Consider the following 20,683-nt stretch of genomic DNA (forward strand, 5'->3'; position numbering starts at 1 on the left):
GGGGGACTGAAAATGGACACCCATAAACAACTTTCTCTTGGAACAATCAAATATGAATTCCTGGCTCCAATTTATTTCACTGTAAGTGCCTAGGGGACAAAGATAAAAATGGAAATCATTTTTAAGGCCAGACACCTGGTTTGGCTTAGTGAAAGGCAGTGAAACGTATGTTCAAGCTCTGTCTCCTGCAACCCAAGTTCTTAAAAACACCAGGGAACACAGAAAATTGGTTAAGCCACTGTTGCCAGTATCTGAAAAGCACTTGTACTGGTTTTGCTAGGCAAAGTATGTCCAAATCTAAAGGCTTTCACAGCAGGAGACTGGGTGTCTAACAGAACAAGACTATCAAGGTAAAATGCTTATGTACCTTCTTTCTTCTATTTTCCTTTGGATTAGTTTGGGGTTTTTTTACATTACCGTGAGAATCCTTACCTTTCACGTTTCTGATATCTTCCTTGCTTGCCTTGCATTCTAATCCACTTCTGTCTCATCAATCCCTGTTGTTCAGGAACTTAGAACCTAAAGTTCTGAGCAGCACAGTGTTTCTAAAAAGTGGTCTTTCTAAAAGCAGTGCTTATAAGGTATCACCACCAACCTGTTCCATGAATGGCAAAAGTCATTGTGAGATAAACAAAATTCACGGACTAATGACTAGAAGTAAATAAACAAACCCCAATTTGCACACAGCTTGGACAAGCATTTAATTTATTTACTAGACAAGAAGCAGCAGGTTATTTTATTAAAGTAAAATTATATTTAAAAATTTGAAATGCATACATTCAAAGCACTGGAGTACATTAATCACTTAATACAGAAACTAAATTTGGAGTTGTTCAGTGAAGCAGAAAATGGCTGGCATAGTGGGACACTGGCACCAAAGTACTTTTATGTACAGTTCTGTAAGTCACATAAGTACATCTTTAGGCACAAATCTGGCTTAGGCATCACCTCAATTTTTTCAACGAGAACATTAATTAATTACACAACTGCTGCTGTGACAGAACCACCACAATTATTAAATCATATCTTCTAGCACACAAACAAATACACTTCTTTAAAAAGAAATAAACAGAATTAAAAATAAGGATAATGTATAAAAATAGCATAATTTTTATTTGATATGGTTTGCTCAGTTTTTCTGCTACGTTTCAGAAGTGAATTATAATCACTTGCTGTATTTAAGGAAAAGATGGGAGGTAGAAACAGCAACACAAATAGCCTATCTGTGAATCTGCTTTATTTTTTTACCTTATTTTATGAAACTGCAACAAGAGTATTACCTAGACTTTAATTTCTACCATCAATTAAAAGGTACCACTGAATAGAGCATACTGACTTTTGTTCTTCAACCACTGTCTGATCCAGCTTGACAGTAAAGCTATTTCTAGTTGAAGACATCATCATGGCTAGGCTTCGCGAACGAAGATTTAGGAAAGCTCTATCCACATTTGTTACAAGAGTTGAAAACATACTGAATAGCTAATTTTAACCATCTTATACATTATCAAACTGATAAAGATTTTAACAGTGGCCTTACATATTATCACTGGTTAACATCTAGTCCGTTCTTTTATGCTCGTAACAATTTTTGGAGATATTATAACCTCTGGAAGTTCACAAGTGATCCATTCTTCCTTGTAAGCACTCCAAGATTCATCCAGGTTGTTACTGCTTTGGCAGGATGACCGAACACTGCACTGTTGTCTGAAATACAAAGTCACAGTAGATGAATGCTGCTTCTGCCAGTGCAGGGGGAATTACTTTTCAATGTAAAAGTAGACTACATAACTTCCATTTGGATTACAAATAGGTGTAACTCCTTACCTGTGCATAGTTATCTCCAACTTCTTCTAAACCACAGAATTTAAAAGAATTACAAGATGGGCATACCCACACATGGAGCTGTCACTACAACTTTTGAAAACCTATGTGACACGCTGATTGGTATTGAGAAAAAAACCATATTGCAGAAACACTAAATTATGGACTTTGGGCTCACATGATACAAATGAAAAATTGTGCAGCTTGCTTTTCTTCATTTCTATGTGATTTTTCATCAGTTTGAAAGTACAGCCATTCAGAAAAGAAATCTTTCTCTAAAGGTGCACTCACTGGAAGTGAATACAATCAATACTCATGTTATGTAGGGAGAGGCAACTTTGTCATTAGCCACATTCAATGGCAGGACCTGAGAAACACTTCAATCTCAGCTTTTGTGAGAGGTCCTTAGCCTGCAAGTACCACTGCATGTGCAGACCAGTGCAACTACAGCTGAAGCGAAGCCTTGAGGAATTTTTCCCCTCTGCCTTATTCAACTGAGCCAGTTTACTCTGGTCACATAAGTACATTCACTGATTTCACTGAGATATTTTTTGAGGAGGAAAATTATTCAAACATATTTACAAGATTACAGTTCTACATGACTACCTTAGGAACATCAGTTTCAGCTTGTGGCAGAGCAGAAAAAATGACTGAAAAATATTAAGCTTTATGCCCTTCAACCTACCAAACATAAATGCCCAAGTGAGTCAATGATGAAGTATGTCAAAACACATACATACGGTATCTACAGATACCTTACCCTATCTAAACTATTCCACAGTATTGACTTACCACAACTCTCAAAATACAGCATTATGCCTTATATCAAAGGTCTGCCAAATACCATTTCACAAAGGCTAGTACAGAAGTTCAAAAAAAGGCAGGTAGCATCAGCAGGTTTCCTCACAGAGACAAGAAATTTACTTGAGAAGCACTCACAAAAGCTTTGACACCTTACCACAAGCTGATTTGCTTGCAACCACACTGTAAGAAAAATCAGTTTCCACAGGACATCCCTTTTATCGTTGTAATTCAGATTCTCTTCTGATCCTTATGGTGTTGAATGTTGTTGTAAGAAAGGTACAGAGCTCAATTCCCAGTTATTATGAGCTAAAATTCTTTTCAACAGGACAATTTTTTCCTCTCTAACCAATACCTTTCCTAGCAAAGACAAAAAGGAATCTCCTATATCAGTTCCCATTTGAAATTGTCTGCTGTCACCAAAATTCATTCACTGTCTTCAGCAATGAGATCATGTTTTACATGATAAGCTTTTGGTATCAATGCAGTGGGTTAAGTTCTTGTTGCCTTTGGCATCTCTTCCAAGTGTCATCTATAGACAAACTTTGGTTTTACTGAAAGAATTCCTAACATGCCTGCTCTTGCTTTTCTATTTCTTCTTTGTAGCTTGTCCCTGCTTCCAACCCTTGAATGTTGCGTTTTCACACAGAGCTCTGTTTCCTGTTCAGTCAATTCAGTTTCCTGCTGGTCTTTCTTTGGATCAGTCCTGTACTTGGAGAATGCTGCCCTTAAGGACCTGCCTAATTTCTGGAGCTCCTTGTCTCTTCAGAGCTGCCTTCCATGAGAACTACAACTTCCACCTACAACTTCATTGGTTAAAACCAAGTACGCTTAACTGAACTCCAGCACCTGTACTCTGCTAACTGCCTTCCTTGCTCCCCATAGGATGTCCAACGCCACTATTTCATGAGCATTACAGCAACAACTGCCAGTAATTATCACCTCACTACACAACTCTTCTCTGTGAGCAGCATATCAAGCTGTATATCACCCATGACCGAAACATCCGATCCAGAAATTTCCCTGATACCAGCCAGAAATCACTTGGACCACTGTGATCACCAGCGTGATCTATGTTTCTTCATCCATGACATAAATATCATGTGGTAGTACCTGTTCTGAAAGAGTAAGGGCTTTAACCTGAGACTGGAGAATGACCTCTTTACAGCAAGAGCCAGGAAATATTGGTCTAAAGACATCTTAAGCAGTAAGAAAATTAGTAACTTTCAAATTATGCCTAAACTCACTGGCATATCACAGATGAAAAGACACATGAAAGAGAAGGGACCTTTAGTAGAAAAACAGCCCTTGGAGATTTTGCTTCAGCACTGCAGTCTTTCCTAAAGACTACTGTGAGATTCAGAGGTCACACCAATGCATGTGTGTACAGGTGAGATGCATACCTCCATGTAAGGAGAGAGAGAAATGCAGGTGGGCAAAGAGACTGGCAGCATAATTTCTCCTGCCTGGTGAAGTTCCTTCACTCATAGCAGCCAGATTACAGAGCTCAGAAAGGAAAAGCTCTTGTGTCCATGTAGAGCTTTATCATTTTACATGCCTCCCCAACGCTAGAAACAGACATTGGCAAATGCCCACTTGAGATACCCAGCTGCATACTGGATATAGGCTGTCAGTGACAGTAGTGTACCAGCTGCAGTCTTACTCAGCTTGCCCCTTGTCTGTGTTTCTTAACACATTACCACAGGACATGCAAGATGTGCTGGCTTCAAGCTCTAGGAAAAGGTACCTCTGTAACAGATCAGTTAAAAAACCCTCACCATGTGACCTTCAAAACTCCCAGTGTAAAATATACAGAAGTACACTACAAGAAAATAGTTTTTTTAAACTCTTTATGGCTCACCTACACATTTGTACAGAACCACATACGTATATTTCTCTCTTTGCTGCATTGCAAAATTGTCTCTCTAATTCATTAACCCAGAAGCCTAGGATCAATCCTTCATCTACTTTACCATCATTTCATTCCCCAAAAAGGAAGATTTTTAGCCTTTTCTGATTTTCCTACATAAAATCAGAATAAGCCTCCAAAGCCTTTGGAGCTTTAGAATTTTGTCACTTTTCCAGACTACTTGGTTGTGTTAAATCATAAACAGTCGTGACTCCTACTCTCTTGACAGAAATTTCAATCCCCACTACCAATACCTACTTTCTGTTTCCAGTTCTTCAAATGCCTTCAGATCAACTCCCTTTCTCAGTATACTATCACTCAAACCAAGCCACTATCTGCAAAGAGCAAAAAAACCATAAGAATTGTCACTCTCAAGTGAAACTAACTCATTCTTCATCACTGATAATGAGGCAGCACTAGATGTTTAAGAGAAAAAGGGTTTAAGAAGCTACATTAGGATGGAGTGACCCTTCCTCTGGTGCTTCATATTTTCTTCCCTTGGCAAATAGTACTTCAGGGACTGAGCTGGAAGAAACACTTTACAATGAACTGAAAGAAGGGCTGGTGTTCATTAAAGGGGAATCCCGCACACATAGTGACAGCTCTCTTTCACTTCTGATGAAGATTCAAGACAATCATGCAAAGGAATGCAAGAGGACACTGCTCACTGAAGTACATCTGCCAGAAATGGAGGTAGATCCCTCAGTACTTTCACAGCGTTATATAATTGGGAACCATTTCCTTGCATGTCAGTATGAAAAAGTAGTTAAGGAATACCTAGCATATGTTTTAGAGTATTTGTTCGAACTCTGAGTTTTGCTGTATAGCTAGGCATCTCTATTAAAGATAGCAGCCCCATCCTCTGAAAATGTTTTCTGTGGATTAGAGATGCTTCCCTTATCCATACATGACACAACTTTCTAAAGAATGCAGAGAGGAAAGGGAAAAAGTCAGTCACCTCTCCCAAATATATATAGAGGGGACATTAATAAAACTGGTTCAGATAACGAGGTGAGGAAGAATCATAATTCAGTCACTCCCAATAAAAAGTAGGTTTTTCAGTGAAGAATCAACAAAAGACTAATTTCAAGGATTTGGGCTGGACTTCCATGAACCTGACCTGGTCATGTATGTTCAAAAGTGTCTGAGGTGAATTTTGCTTCATATGTCTTTCCTTTAGGACACTGCCTAAACTAGAGATGAGAGTCAGTGACAAGAGAACCATACTGTAAACACACCCCAAAATTTGATTCCTATCAGAAATCATGGAAGATTTTTACAGCACATGCAGTTCTGCTGACTATTGAATTTCAGGGACACACTTTCAGGTATGTGAAGACATGACTTATGCCTGTGTTCATCTTTCTTACCCATTCAAATTTCAGTCAACACAGTGATTTTTGGAAAAGAGGAAGAAAGAACCTAACAGAGGTTATCAGACTGGATTCTCTCAGAAGTTTCCTCAACAGGTTTCCTCCTTTTCAGACAGCTGCTGCTTCCACCAAGAGAGATCCTTGTGGCCCACTTTTGTCTACTCTCTTTCACATTCCAATTATCTTTCCCTACCTCCCACACCACCTCAATATAATCCTCAGTTATGTTCACACTATAAGCTCTTGTACTCTTGGAAGTAGCTATTCATCAAAAAACGCTTGTTGAGAAGTTGGATAGACATCCAAACCATTTAAACATTGTTTTTTCCCTCTTTGCTACAGCACAAATGAATCTCAGGCATGCTTGTGAAACAGAGGAAATACATAATACGTAAGTAAACCTTGCCTAAGAAAAATTCTGCCTAAAAATTCCCTTGCCAATATGTTTTGAAATGTTTTTCTTTGTCTTTTTTTTTTTTTTTCACACACTGTGGATTTGAAACCTGTGGGAGAACACACTTCCAAATAATTTCAAACTGGTTATTACCCATATCTTGTAACAGACTCTTCTTCTACATATTAAAGTGAACACAATGCTTTTGGTTTGGTTCAGTCTTTTCCACTTGACTCTCCATTGTGCTAAGATCAGGTTTTTCATTTGGATACTCACATATATCTGTATCTTACTTGTGCTATGAAGGATAACACTTCATCAACCATATATAGCTAACCATTTTTTTTAACCTTTTGTAAAACTTCTTGTAAAACTGAAGCTAGATCTTTGCAATAAAGCTTGCAACAATCTTGTAAAATGTTTGCCCATCTTGGATGGATTTGGTTTCTTGAAGCATCTACTATGAAACATTGTGATTTAAGCAGAAACACTCTATACCATACACCTGTGTTATGTATTTACACACATACACTGTTTCTTGCACTCATCAGCCTCATGAGTGTACTTACTTTCAGGGTGTGCAGGGTGTTGGTCCATTCCATCGAACCTATCTGAGGTATAGCAGTAAGGAGTATGCTAGTAGCCTTATTTGCATTCCCTTTCAGCGTCTTTAAAACTTTATCCACTGAAACCTAGAAATACAACAAAACTGAATGACGTCTCTCAATTTTGATGGCACATGTTTTTAACAACCAAATAAATTTAACTCATAAGTATAAAGGTGAAGCCTTACAATGTCTTTTGAGACAGTAAGAACACCTTTCCTCTGTGTGTGTATGGTGTATATTTGTGTATTGTACACAAACAGGAGAACTAAGGCATATGTGCTGTTTTGCACAGAGCTGCAAAAGAAAAAACACCAGATCAAATACAAGACAGAGCTCATGAGCTTCATACTCAAAGACCACCTGATTCAGACAAGAGGAAACAAAATGTTTGCTAGTACTGAGGTAAGTTTGTGAAAACAAAAGAGAGCAACGACTGACTCTGTTCTTACTTTCACAATCATCCATCACGAATACCTCAGGGATACTGATGTAGGCAAGAACAGATTTAGTTCAATATGTCATCTCTTACCAAAACCACATTCTCATTCAAATCCCTGATGACAAGACCAGAGGAAAGAAGTTTCACTCACTGCTTCTTCGTGTTCCTTCCAGCAGTCATAATCTGTTGCCATGGCAATACTAGCATAACTCATTCCAGCTTCCTTCGCAAGAATCACTTCAGGCACTGTGGTCATGTTGATAACATCAGCTCCCCAGCTGCGAAACATACAGCTTTCTGCTCGAGAACTGAAACGTGGGCCTTCGATTGTGACCACTGTTCCCTTGGAATGACACTGGAGCCCCAGCTTCTTGGCAGTCTCAATAAGAACCTGCAAAACATGCCAACATCACGAGAAGGAAATAATTCCCTTCCTGCAGTGCTTTTGCATCCCCTCAAAAAGCTTATATAGAAAAGAAGTTAGCTTTATGCAAAGCAGTCAAACTTCATATGGCTACAGTTGTCCAAAACCAAGGATCAGTTTAGTTTTCCCCACCCAATAAGAGAAATTAAAAGTCCGACCAACAGGAACAAACTTGAACTCATTTGATTTTGTTGGTATCAGCTGGATTACTGCTTTCAGTGCAGACTAAGACTGGAAAACAGGATTTTTTTGCATATTTAGACTGTGCTTACACTGCAAACAGAATGGTGGAAGTGGTCCACTGAGCACTACATTATCACATGGCGGAGTTGAGCTAGTGAGAACAGTAATAGGAAATTTATGTTTTGAAGAGTTGTGGTCAATGGGTCATTGTGCACGTGGAGACCAGTGATGAGTTAGCTGTGTCCCTCGGGGGTTGGTACTGGAGCTGATACAGTTCAACATCTTTGTCAGTGACACAGATAATGGGATCAAGGGCACCCTCAGCAAGTTCACTGACACACCAAGCTGTGTGGTGCAGCTGACAAGGTGGAGGGAAGGGATGCCATCCAGAGGGACTTTGACACACTTGAGAGGTGGGCAGATGCAAACCTGAAGTTCAACAAGACAGTGCAAGGTGCTGCACCTGCGTTCGGGCAGTCCCAGACACAGGTACAGGCTGGACAGAGAAGTGACTGAGAGCAGCCCTGTGAGAAGGACTTGGGGGGTGATGGTTGATGAAAAACTCAACACGACCCAGAGATGTGCACTGGCAGCCCAGAAAGCCAATGGAATCCTGGGCTGCATCAAAAGGAACGTGGCCAGCAGGTCGAGGGAGAGGATTCTACCCCTTTACTCAGCTCTTGTGAGACTCCACCTGGAGTACTGCAAACAGCTCTGGTGTCTCCAAGACAAGAAGGACATGGAACTGTTGGAGCAAGTCCAGAGAAGTGCCACGAAGTTGATAAGAGGACTGGAGTACCCCCTCTATGAAGACAGGCTGAGAAAGTTGAGGCTGTTCAGCCTGGAGAAGAGAAGGCTGCATGGAGACCTCACAGCAACCTTCCAGTATCTGAAGGGGCCTACAGGGAAGCCAGAGAGGGACCCTTTGTCAGGAACTGTAGTGATAGGACAAGGAGTAATGGGTGCAAATTGAAAGAGGGGAAATTCAGGTTACATATTAAGAAGAAACCTTTTACTATGAGGGTGGTGAGACACTAAACAGGTTACCCAGGGAGGTTGTGGATGCCCCAACCCTGGCAGTGTTCAAGGCCAGGTTGGAAAAGGCCTTGAGCAACCTGGTCTAGTAGGAGATATCGCTGCCCATGGGAGGGGAGATGGAACTAGATGATGTTTAAGGTGCATTCCAACCTCTTAACATTCTATGATTAATTCTGTGCTGTAAGTTAATCTAATATTAATCACACCTAATATTTTGGTTCATTGCTGATGTTAATTCTGAATCTATGTTTAACTGAATGCCAATTATTACATATTGTTAATAAATCAATAGACAACTTGAATTGTGACTTGACTTAAACCACAGTTGAGCAGTACTTTTTCCAAAATACTTTACAAAGTTCCAGTTTTACTGCCTATAAGATGTTGCATTGAGCCTCAGTTTCTGAAAGCACTAATAACCAAGGCACTCTGTGGTATTCAAAACTTTACAATCGGAGGAAAAGATAAACTCAGTTCAGATGCTTATTTAATTTACAGTGCATAAACCAACTAAACCAGAGTATTTTAATGAATTTGCAAAAATGCAATATAATATAAAGTTTTCAGATGTTTTGATGTAAAATTCCTTAAATAGACTGTTACATTCACAGTTCGGACTTCATTATTATTGCATTTATCTATGAAATTCCCCTGCATTGGGCTGAAATTATTCCAACTATTTTCAGGGATAGTTTCATGGAAAAAGTTTAAGTCACTTTCGTCTGGTATTTCAAATGAAGTAAAAATATTCCTTCTCAGCCTCACAAAGAGTTCAAAGCCACATCTCCTTTAAAACATCTGTTAGACTGATTAGAATGCACAGGCTAATGAGATTATGATCACATGTGAGACTGGGAAGTACCTAAATGTTTTTTCTCTGTTTGAAAAGGTGCATTTCTCTGCTGGCTTTTCAAAAACTGTAATACCTAAATAACATCGTCTCTAGCTAGTTAACAGCTGAAAGACAACTAGTTTAGGTGTATGTCTCCTGCAAGCCCAGGAAATGCCTTATGCATGAGTACTTACTTTTTTTTTTAAAGTGAGAGACAGTGTGAAGTGCTGCCAATCACTTCAGAAATAACACTGTTTTCAATCAATTTCTTAATAAACTCCTTGTATCTGTTGTGACATGACACCATGCTCACAGTTAGAAAGCAACTCTATGCCAACAAACCTTTGGTAAGAGCATGTGACTAGATTCCTTTTTGCAAGAAAAATGCAAAGTGTATAATTTGCAGCTCAAGAGAAGAAGGTCAAACGCATGCATATGTTTAATATGCAGTGGTTTGTTTCCTCATGAGACCTGAAATATCTTTAGTTCATTGTAAAACATCTCAATTCCCAGTGTGGACTTGCTGGTGGCTATTTCTAAACCACAGTGTGGCCAATTAACAGAAATAGCCCATAAGGACATTGAAGTGAATTGGTGACAAAAGCAGAATAGATCAGTAGTACAGATATTCTCTGGATATAGACTGTGCCACCTGCTTCATAACTGAGTTCTGTCTTGCTTGCAGACAGCAAGTCTGTTAGATTGATATGACTGATTTTGTAAGTACTCCTGTTCCCCTGAAGAACATACCTCCTTGCAGCTTCTGATCAGAGCATTCAACAATAGCACAAAATATGAAGTTCAACCTTCACCTTCCTTTTTCCTCAACTCTAAGAATACACTAAGGTGACATATTTAATTACAGATACAGCCCTCCCAGAAGCTTATAAAGGTGCTGAAAAACAGAGAAGTGTTTCACACTCCCAAGTCTAAGTGGTTATGAACCCTGAAAATCCTGAAGTGACAAAACTGAAAGCAAAAGTTAAGAATAAAAGGCTACTGCAATTTGGCTTGTTTTCACGTTTAACATCCTAAGCCTTCACTCTCCACCATCACCCAGCTCTACAATGCACAAACCTACAAATGCTGTACTGTAATTTCTGTGAATGCTAAAGTACTATTTATTTAAATATTTGTATTAAGTATGTGGAGTGCCTCTACCATAGGTGCAGCTTTATTCAGAACAAAATGGAACCAATTCCTAATCCTAACTGCTTTGTTTACTTCATTGCTCTCTTGGCCGGTTACCTGATAAATAAAGATCTTTTGTCCATTTATTAAGACTCTGAGGAAATCTAGGTTGCCAACTGACATCTTCTGTATACTTCCCTTAGAAAGACAGATACAAGATCTTTTACTTCCCATGTCTTCCAAATGTTACATTTGTCCTTAATACCATGACATATCGGAGAAACAGGACAAAAAGGTGCATATTGTGACTATATTCTAAGAACACACAATTAGACTAATATATCACAAAAAAAGTGCCATAAAAGTAACATTTCTAAATACTACTACAAAATTCACTAACCTCTCTGGTTTTGGTGCAGAATGGCTCTGCCATCGGAATGTGACATACTCCTGGAAGACTGGAATGTTGTCCATCATATAAAGTACAATGTCTTTTAGTTGTCCTAGAAAAACAGTAACATGCTTAGAGAGGAGAAGAATGGAAATAAAATAAAAGAGAAAGCAAGGAATTTCTACAAATCAAAAATCACAGCATCCCTGGGAGGTGGGTGGAAAAATCAGTATGATCTTAATGACCACCTATAATCCTGTTTTGCCTCTGTTCAAACCCTCAGAATTGAGCTCAAGACTATAAAAGTGTTACTCCAGGAGTGCATTATCAAATAATTACAGAAAATCTTTTGTTAACAGGACGCTGAAATGCTTATTTGTTCCTCAGCATTTTCACAATGTTCCTCAGCTATGTTCACCACATTATGTTGCAATTCTACCCAAAAACAGTCAGCTAATTTAATAGTGAGGCATGTAACCTCTAAAAAAAAGAGCACAGTAAGCTTTCAAGAAGGCAAGAAATAAAGTCTGAATTACCACAAGGCTAGTCAAAGTAGAACTTGTTCATATCATTGCATTCTTACATTGAAAGGATGGGAATTTATAGGAACAGCTTCCTGCACAAAAGAGGTCTGAATTCAGCTAGAAAAATTTGGCAACAGGTTGTCTTCTTGTTCTCAGAAAGATTATGCCCAACCAGCACTGGCAGCTTCCCAGTAGGAGAATCCTTTTTCTCTTTTCTTTCAATTGAGAAATTGTTTCCTTGCATGCAAATGGCCAAACATGCTGCAGAAATTACCATCCAGCATGCCATTTTGGAACACACAGAACTGTTGCCCAATATCACTTTACCTTCAAATGCACCACCTCAAGCTAACCCAGCCAATTGGATGGCACAAACCCTCTGGAACAAAACTCTTTGAGACATTTCCTTCTTCCTTGCAGTGTGTTGCATATTGTACTTTACAGGAGAAAATTAAGACAACAGCCAAATTCAACCCACAGTTAAAATACAAAACATCTACTGCTAATACTGTTTACAACAGCCCCCCATACAAGTTAGCAAATATTTTTTAAAAAAGGTTTAAAACACAAGTTATATGTTAAAGTAGGTTTGGGAAAAAAAAACCCACCAAAGAAAACAATAGGGCAGCCTTAAAAATGAGATTATAAAATAGCAAAGAGATCAATAAATTAAAAACCTATGTAAAATGGGATACACTGTTAAAATCAGTGGAAACATTGATATTGGTTTTTTCTTTACAGGATACTGAAAAGGTGCAAATAGAATGTATCTGATTTTTCACACTTTTCAGTAGTGTCTGTTAATAAACTATTTAGAGTTGGAGGAACTGGTGAAAGCCATAATCCATCTCCTGCATTATGGTATTTCAGACATTGTAAATATTAATATTGGACTTTCAGATACCCTGTTCTTTGAAGAGAATGGCCACATCTCTACATGGCCTATAAGGAAACCCTACTATGTTTAGCATCATACATACAAACTGCATGGGAATAAGTAACAGCAGTAAGACCTATAATTGCTCTGAGCAATGGACCACATCTGTTTGCACTTAAGAGTGTGACAATTCCTCCCCTGCATTGAAGGCTGCAACTCTGCAAAGGCCACAGCTATTTCATATGGGCCAGCTGATGTGTCTGTAAGTTGCTAGGCTATGGTAAGAATAAAGGTGGATTTGATTCTATTTCTGACTCTTGCTATATATGAAATAAGGGCTGGTAGAGAGGAAAGCCTTTTAGCCTCTCATCCTTTGCCCAGCCCTTCTACTCAAGCCAAGGCTTGACCATCTTGATCTGTCCAGCTCATCTGTCTGCAAGGTACAGGGCAGCAGCACATAATTTTAACCACTGGAATACCGTTCCCCTGTATCTCTCGCAGAAAAAATGAAGGTCACAGAATCACAGATCCTTTCCTTGCCTTACTCTCACAGAGAGACCAAGAGCCAGAAACAAATGATAGTACTTGCCTCTCATTATAGGTCTTTGAAGACATCCCCATGTACCCTGAGTGACTCCTTATGGAGCCAGCAGGAAAAAAGAAATAAGGAACTCAACAGCCAGTCTTCAAAGACAATCTGCTCCTTAGATCTCACAGTTTTAACTATGGAAAAGTTTGCATGTCCTCTGTCAGAAGAAGGGCTACTTAACAACAAAGCACAGTTGAATATTATACAACTGCCTGATTACTCACAATTAAACAGGAATAAGTCACCACGTGCCTGCCTAGAAATTAGCCATGATACTCATAGTAGAAGTGCACAGTCCAGAAGGATCAAGTGTAGCACAGAGGGAGAGTACAGTGGGGGGAATCAGAAGCAGCACCAGAAGACACTGGATTGATAACCTCAAACAAGCTGCTAAGAGATGGTGCTGCATTGCTTCTGCTGGTCATGACCTGCGCATAGGGCTCTGTGGAGAATGCCTACTGGAGCCTCATGCTGCCTCTCTGCCAAACAGGCCTGGGAGGAGAAAAGGGAATTCTTTCCCTGGGAAAGGGGCACCTATGTTTTTAAGCACAGTTGTTTGAGTACCAAGCTCAAGAAAACACTGGTACTCTTAGTGTAAGCAAACCCTTGCACTGTTACAGTTTTGCCATGCCTTCTTCACCTTTACTGCTTTTAGAAATTCAAAGCTGCACATACTGCAATTTTGAAGATGTTCTCAGTTTTTATTCCCCAGTCTGCAGCAACATTCACACCTTTAAGCAGACAGCAAGGTGGCTTTTGCTCCTTCATTTTGGTGTTGTAACAGTAATACAGGATTTTCTGGCAATTCTGACTATGACTGAATCTAGAAAGCAAATCCAACTCAAATAAATGAACAAACCAACCATTTCCATCTGTGACAAACAGCCCTCTATCACTTGCATCATCACCCTCCTCCTTCTTCCAGTAGTGTTGAATTATCAAACTATTAGTAATTAAAGAACACAATGTAAACTCCCACCAGCATTGGCAGTATAAAAATTAGTCTCAGTATGCTCTGTGTCTTCAGGGACACTGGAAGAAAACTCTCCCTCAAAAAATTTAGAGTGTAACAATACTGAATAATTGCAATTGTGTATGTGACACAGAGAATTGAAACAATAAAATTGGCAGCTGTTACAGAATTTCTTTTACAAAACTATCTTCTGCATCTCCCCAACTGAGTTCAGTCATTCAAGTTAGTCTTACTCTTCTTTGCCTCGCAAATATCAGCAGATATCAGAATTCAAAAGCCCCTAATCAGTCTTATGTAGTCAGTTGACTAACAATATGGTAATTAACTAAGCGGAGCCAAAGGTATAAAAAAAATTTTCTGGGTTTTTTTCTAAGTACTTATAGTTATAAAAAGAAAACAACTGTTGAAGTTCATAGTATCACCTGTGGTTATTTTTGGATTTGGAAGTAGGGAGAACACAAAGCATTTTTGCATTTATTTAAAAAATGGGATCTTTTATTGTTTAAATACACGCAATTATAAGCACAAAGAAAGCAGAGGCGGAATATCTAGTGTGCCCATGCTCCTCTTGCACTGTGGAGCCTACGACTGGATACAATACTCCAGATGTGACTCACCAACGTGGAGTAGAAGGGAAGAAAGATCAACTTCCCTGACTTGCTGGCAACACCCCAACTATTTGCCTCTTTTGAAATACTGGCGGTGCTGGTGATCTTTAAATGTAACTTTATTTTCCCCCCAGCTTCACTTGAATTTTTTTAAACATCAGATTATCACGGAGGGTTAGACTGTCTGGAGTACACAGTTTCTTGCTTATGATTCTTAGCAAATAAAAAATGCAAGCATCTATCCTCCTTTTAAAACAACCTACTCTCTTTTGTCACTGTGTTGCATTTACCTCTCTTCTGCAAACCTCATCATCACTGCAAATATTTTCCTACTATGCTTTTTTATCCCTCTCGATCTCACTTCAGATTCTTCATAAAATTTGAATGGCCTGTGCTCTTATCCATGTATCTTCCCCACATCTGAGAATAGGAGATTTCTTCTGAAGAACACTCTTCCCATGGAGCTATACTTTAGTTCATTCATGGCCATTCTTGAAAGCCCGGTACTTCTACGCCTGTTAGAACTGAACTTTTTGTAATCTCATTCCTATTTCCTATTGTATCTTCTGGCATGAATCTCATTCTTTGACAGAAGAACTGAGGCTATCACTTCATTTCACAAAAACTTGAGTTAACAAGGACACATTATCATATGGCCTAACCCCACTTGCTGACATTTACCTCCCTGTTACTCACCTGTCTATGAACTGGTCAATTATGACAAGATCACCAGGTTGTATTTCCTCTCGTAAGGAACCACAGGCAGTAGTCACTAATACGTGGGAACAATTTTCTTCTTTCAAAGCCCAGATATTGGCACGGTAGTTGACGTTTGATGGCATAACTGTATGATGCCTTCCATGTCTGCAAAGGTACATGTTGCAAGAGAGCAAAATAAATCAGACTGAAATTGCCTTCCTTCTGCAGGATAAAGAGAATTCCAGGAAACATATTTTCCCTAACAATATTGGAAGCGGAACTGATCATTTCAGCTACTTCCAATATAGCTTGTTTTCCTAAACATACTAAGGTCCCCTCAGCATTCAATTTAGAAACAGCGGTGTAATTTTCTTTTTAAACGCAAAAATTTTTAAGTTCAAGACTGTAACGAAAAGAATCTTAAAAATACAATCCAAATATATTTCAGCAGATTCAAGAGTAAAATAAGCATTTTCCTCTGAATCTTCTAAGTCAGTTCCATAGATTCCGAAACTCTTTCCATACACTACAAGAAATTTCTAAGACTTATATACACCTCTAGGAATTTTCTGCCCAGAAGTGCTGCTTGTGTTCCCCCACACAGAAGAGAGTAGCACATCACAGAACACTGTGTTCTAACCTGTCATCTTTCCAAAGAAAACAGTAGAATCATCACATTTTTCTTTTTGCTTTTGCGGTGATCTGACAGCTTTCGTAAGTTAAAAGAATGACTTCACGCTGTTGCAGTATTCTTCTTCTCCAAGACAGGAAATACTTAGTCTTGTAAGCAGAAGCTTCTGTGCTACCTCTGTCTTTGCCAAAGAAGTATATCACTCATATAATGATTAAACACATTTGAAAATTATTTTCAACCATGTAAGAGAAAAGAAGGAACTTTATTTCCCAACTGATTTTTTCAGAGATCAAAAAGTCCTAAGAATTTGATCATTTGGGAACTGAGAGCTGCACACAACATGACCAAGCACTGTCAGGGAGGATTCCCATGTTGTCATTACCATTTCTGATAAGCTATTAGGAATGCAGATTTATTGCTTAATGTTGCAGTTGCTGTCATAATCCTCTTCCAGAATACATGTGCCTTTTTTTAATTTGAAATTTGACATTCAGAAACCAAAACACAAAATGAAGTTTTCAGGTACCTTAGCCCTAACAGTAAACTCACAAAGGTCATATATGAATGGTCATAAATTCCAGTGAGGAGTTAAACCACTATCTGTGGCCCAAGGTCTAGTTTGACACAGCACAGCTATGATATCTTGACTTAGCATTTCATTTGAGAAAATGAGAAAAATGTTGGCCAGCTGTAAAAAAAAATACATGAGCAAAGTCCACGAAAGATAAGAAAAGTAAAACCACAGACAGAAGTGTAGTTGCAGAAATGGTTACCAGTCAGTAGCTTTAATGGAAAAACACTGGCATGAACAGAATCAGGGCCCTGAGTGCACCGCTGGGTCCAAACTGCCCTGGCCAGTCTCACCCTGGGCTTCCACCCACACTTGAGGTGCTCCTGCCTCCAAGCTCAGACTCCAGCCTTCACTCCTGGCCCAAGCCATGTCACAGGTGTGCCTGTCCCCAGCCCTGTCTCCCAGGCTGTACTTTGTCTGCAGTCTGAGGTGGGCTTTACATACATGCTATAGCCTTGTCTCCCATTTCCTACAGCTCCTGCCTGAACTCCCTGGATGGATCCTGGAAGATCCCAGAAAACTTTACTTGTCTGGGCCTGCTGCTGTCATTAGCACCTGGCTCTGCCCATGCTGTCCAGATGCTGAGAACTGTGTTAGTATTCTTATGTTTAATCTAGTAGTACATTGGTCCCAGACATCCGTGGTTATATTAGTGAGAAACTGCCATGCATTCATCTGCAGATCCTGCTTCCAGAGTCTCTTCTGAGTATAGTAAGAGATGTCTGAATTATTTAGGGAAAATTGCAGGGGATGTAGCCCCCTAAGCAATAACTGTAACGGCCAGAGGACTCAATAATCAAAGGAAATTATTTGGAAGAGTCTACAGCGGTATTAGAGACACAATTCACCTGGCAACAGGCATTTTCTCCATTTCACAAAGGAAATCTGCAAACACAGTGAGCAGATGAATTAATTAGTAAAGTTATCAGCACCACCTACCTACCAACAGAACAGGTGGCCTTGCAGGCTGCCATTCTCATTAGGGCAGAACCTCCCACTGGTTTTCTCTTTCCTAACCTAGACAGTATTTTTAATATTCTCGGTCCCTGCAGCATCAAATTTGCTCAGGAATCAACAGAGACTTCTGCTTGACTTTGTTGGCAACCACACAGAGCAAGATGAAGTCACAGCAGAAATTCAGTTTACCTAATGTAAAGAAAAAAACTCCTGAGAAAATTTTAAGACACATAATACAAAACCCCTTAAAATGCTCATTTACCTTGCTAAGAGCACACAGTCCACATTTTTGATCTTTCCCAAAATCAAAGCATCTGATGGCTGCAAAACAAGAAAATAAGAATGAGTTACAGCCTGGCAATCATATTAGAAACCTTTATTAGTACCCAAGTATAAGCACAATAGTTATGAAAGGAAGTACTGGCTACCACTGTAGTCTCACATTTTCTTGAGCTCAGCTCTGTAATTTGATATGGTAGATTAGTAAAGCAGTCTGGTACAGGAAGATCAAATTTCAGACCAAAAGAATTATCACAGTTTTTCTGCGTTCATACTAACATTAACATTGCAACCCTTTACTTTAGGGTTTGAAACCATAACACTTTCAAACATATCAAAAGAGCATTTCAAACAGTGCTTAATAAAAAAGCAGCATGTACATGTTCCTGTTAGATCGATTAGCATGCCTCACTCTTTCCTGTAAATTTGGGTTGTTTTTTGCTAAACAAGTGCCACTCTCTACTGAAGTCCCCTCCCAACGTAAATCACATTTAATCTGTCCCTTTCCATAACACTCGCCATTCTCTTCTCAGTCTTTCTACCATGGGCCCCTATCTCAAAATAGGGGTGTGCAGAGTTCTGGATTCCTCCAACTCACCCCCAGCTTCCTGAAAAAAAATCACTCTTCCCTGCTGCTGGAAGTCCTGCTTTTAGGAAGTGAACTGTGATATGACAGAGAAATTCTGGTACATCAGTGGCAGAGGCAGTGTTGCATTTGCTCAGTCCTGGGACTTCTCTCACAGCTACACAACAGGAAAATACATTCCTCCTGACTACCAACCAGCCAGGATGACAGAGCATTTTCATTTTAGCTGTCTAGCTGGCACATGTACCCTGCCTTGGAGATGGGACACACTGCCCACACCAGGCAGATCCCAAGTCATCAACCACCATTACAATAAATTAACTGTTCTGTGGGCTGTATTCTCCTCCTGGGTATTAGGGATTTGAAATAAAAAATACATCTAGCTTCCCTTTTTGTTAAACAGCTACTAACAAAATTATCATTTATCTACTGATCACAAGTTTGCAAGTGCCTTGAAGGACTCACACATTCACATCTAGAAATGTTCTATTGCAGGCTACTTGATAAAATAGAAACAAAATTATAATGCTAGCTGCGAGATTTCAATCAGAACTTAGTTTTACAGCTGTCAATTCTATTACTCACTAGAAAATTTGCAGAGTTCTAGAATAAAGTGATATGTGAGTCCCATGTAGCTGCATTTTGAAGATATCAATTTCTAATAAAATCATCACCTTCTACTTCCTATTCCACAGATCTTTTCGGCAAATATTATGTGAAAGCTCTTCAAAGCACCACCAACACCTAAATTCTGTCAGGCACACATTTACTACTTTTTTTTAAAAGGGAATGTGCCAGAACATTTATTTTTAGAACTGCAGTGTATTTTCACTTCCTTTTACAAGTCTCCATTTAATATTAAACTATTGATATTTAAATGTTTAATCTTTACTGCACCTTACATATACTCTTCTGAAGCAAATATTCCTTTAGGAGTGAAATTTTAAACAGGGCAACAGTCCTGCTGTCTAGTTGCTAGCTGTGATGTTACAACATTCCATAACAAGGAAGGTTCACAATAATTAGCAACTGGGATTTTGTTTTGTTTACACACATTTGCTGTGTGAAGTAATAAGCACTTAGTTCACACCAGGATACAAAAGTACTCCTATAAACTAAAGAGGACGTCCTGCAAAAGTCCTTGCCTCCTATCAAAATCAAAAGTAAAGATTAGTAAGTTGAAGACTGAACCCTTTGTTTTGGAAGTGACAGATTTAAATTTATTGCGGGTGGCAAATTTAAGTTTATATCCAAGGAAAACAAAAATCAAGGAATAATTGAGATGAAAAGTATCCAGAGGTTCCCCAAGTCTTCATTTAACCTGTGAGCTAGTTTACAAACCAAATTATGCACCTTGGTTTAGGGAGGCAGAAGAGGTGTGTAAGTGTTACATTACATGGTCTGATTTTTCCTAATGTAAGCACACAAAGATCAATTGCAAGGCCAAATTCCCTCTTGCTTTGTTTGCCAGATACGCCTATGACCAGAAAAAGAGGGGGAGCCCCTAGAATAGTTTTCTAGAACAGCAAGATATTTTGCCCAACTGGGAAAAGGTGATTTGGAACCAAGATCTGTCACCCAGAAAGTAAAACAATCTAACTGAAAGTATATTCTGAACAAAGCTTTGTAGTAGCTTCAAAATTCAATCATGAAGATAAAATTGCTTGGAACAGCATCTACTATCCTGTAGGAGAACACTGTTTTCCATATATAGAATCCCCAATGGTGTCAGGGTGTTTTCAATAGAACACCAAATTTTTTATGCACTGAAAGCGGACAAAGGAGAAAGACAGATGGAATATTAAGAGCTGTAAGCTTATTTATTTTTTTAAACCAATGTAGTCCATTTTCGTTATCATTAATGTAACTTGAAAGATGATAGGAGGACCAATGTCAACACAGAGAAACACAAAATGTACCATACTAGTTTCCTGTAACCTTTTCCATATTTCAACTGAAAAAAATATCTCCACATTCCTTAATATTAAGTTTTGTTATCAAATGATTCTTATGATTTCAGACAGCCAAGCAGAAGACAATTC

At 39.0% G+C, this 20,683-nt stretch overlaps 1 protein-coding gene across 2 annotated transcripts in view; it reads right to left on the reverse strand.

Annotated features, from left to right (window-relative positions):
- Nucleotides 1–688: 688 nt before the first annotated feature.
- Nucleotides 689–20,683, reverse strand: part of MTAP (methylthioadenosine phosphorylase) — a 28,040-nt gene continuing 8,045 nt past the window's right edge. For both annotated transcript variants that reach the window (XM_064643294.1, XM_064643293.1), the window contains 6 exons: nucleotides 18,039–18,097; nucleotides 15,612–15,779; nucleotides 11,354–11,456; nucleotides 7,497–7,736; nucleotides 6,868–6,990; nucleotides 689–1,704 (listed from right to left, as the gene is read on the reverse strand). In XM_064643294.1, coding sequence (XP_064499364.1) covers nucleotides 1,666–1,704; nucleotides 6,868–6,990; nucleotides 7,497–7,736; nucleotides 11,354–11,456; nucleotides 15,612–15,779; nucleotides 18,039–18,097 — 732 coding nt within the window. In that variant the 3' untranslated portion in view covers nucleotides 689–1,665. The remainder of the gene's footprint in view (nucleotides 1,705–6,867; nucleotides 6,991–7,496; nucleotides 7,737–11,353; nucleotides 11,457–15,611; nucleotides 15,780–18,038; nucleotides 18,098–20,683) is intronic.

The sequence above is a fragment of the Pseudopipra pipra genome, chromosome Z, assembly GCF_036250125.1.
Source record: "Pseudopipra pipra isolate bDixPip1 chromosome Z, bDixPip1.hap1, whole genome shotgun sequence".
Lineage (NCBI taxonomy): Eukaryota > Metazoa > Chordata > Aves > Passeriformes > Pipridae > Pseudopipra > Pseudopipra pipra.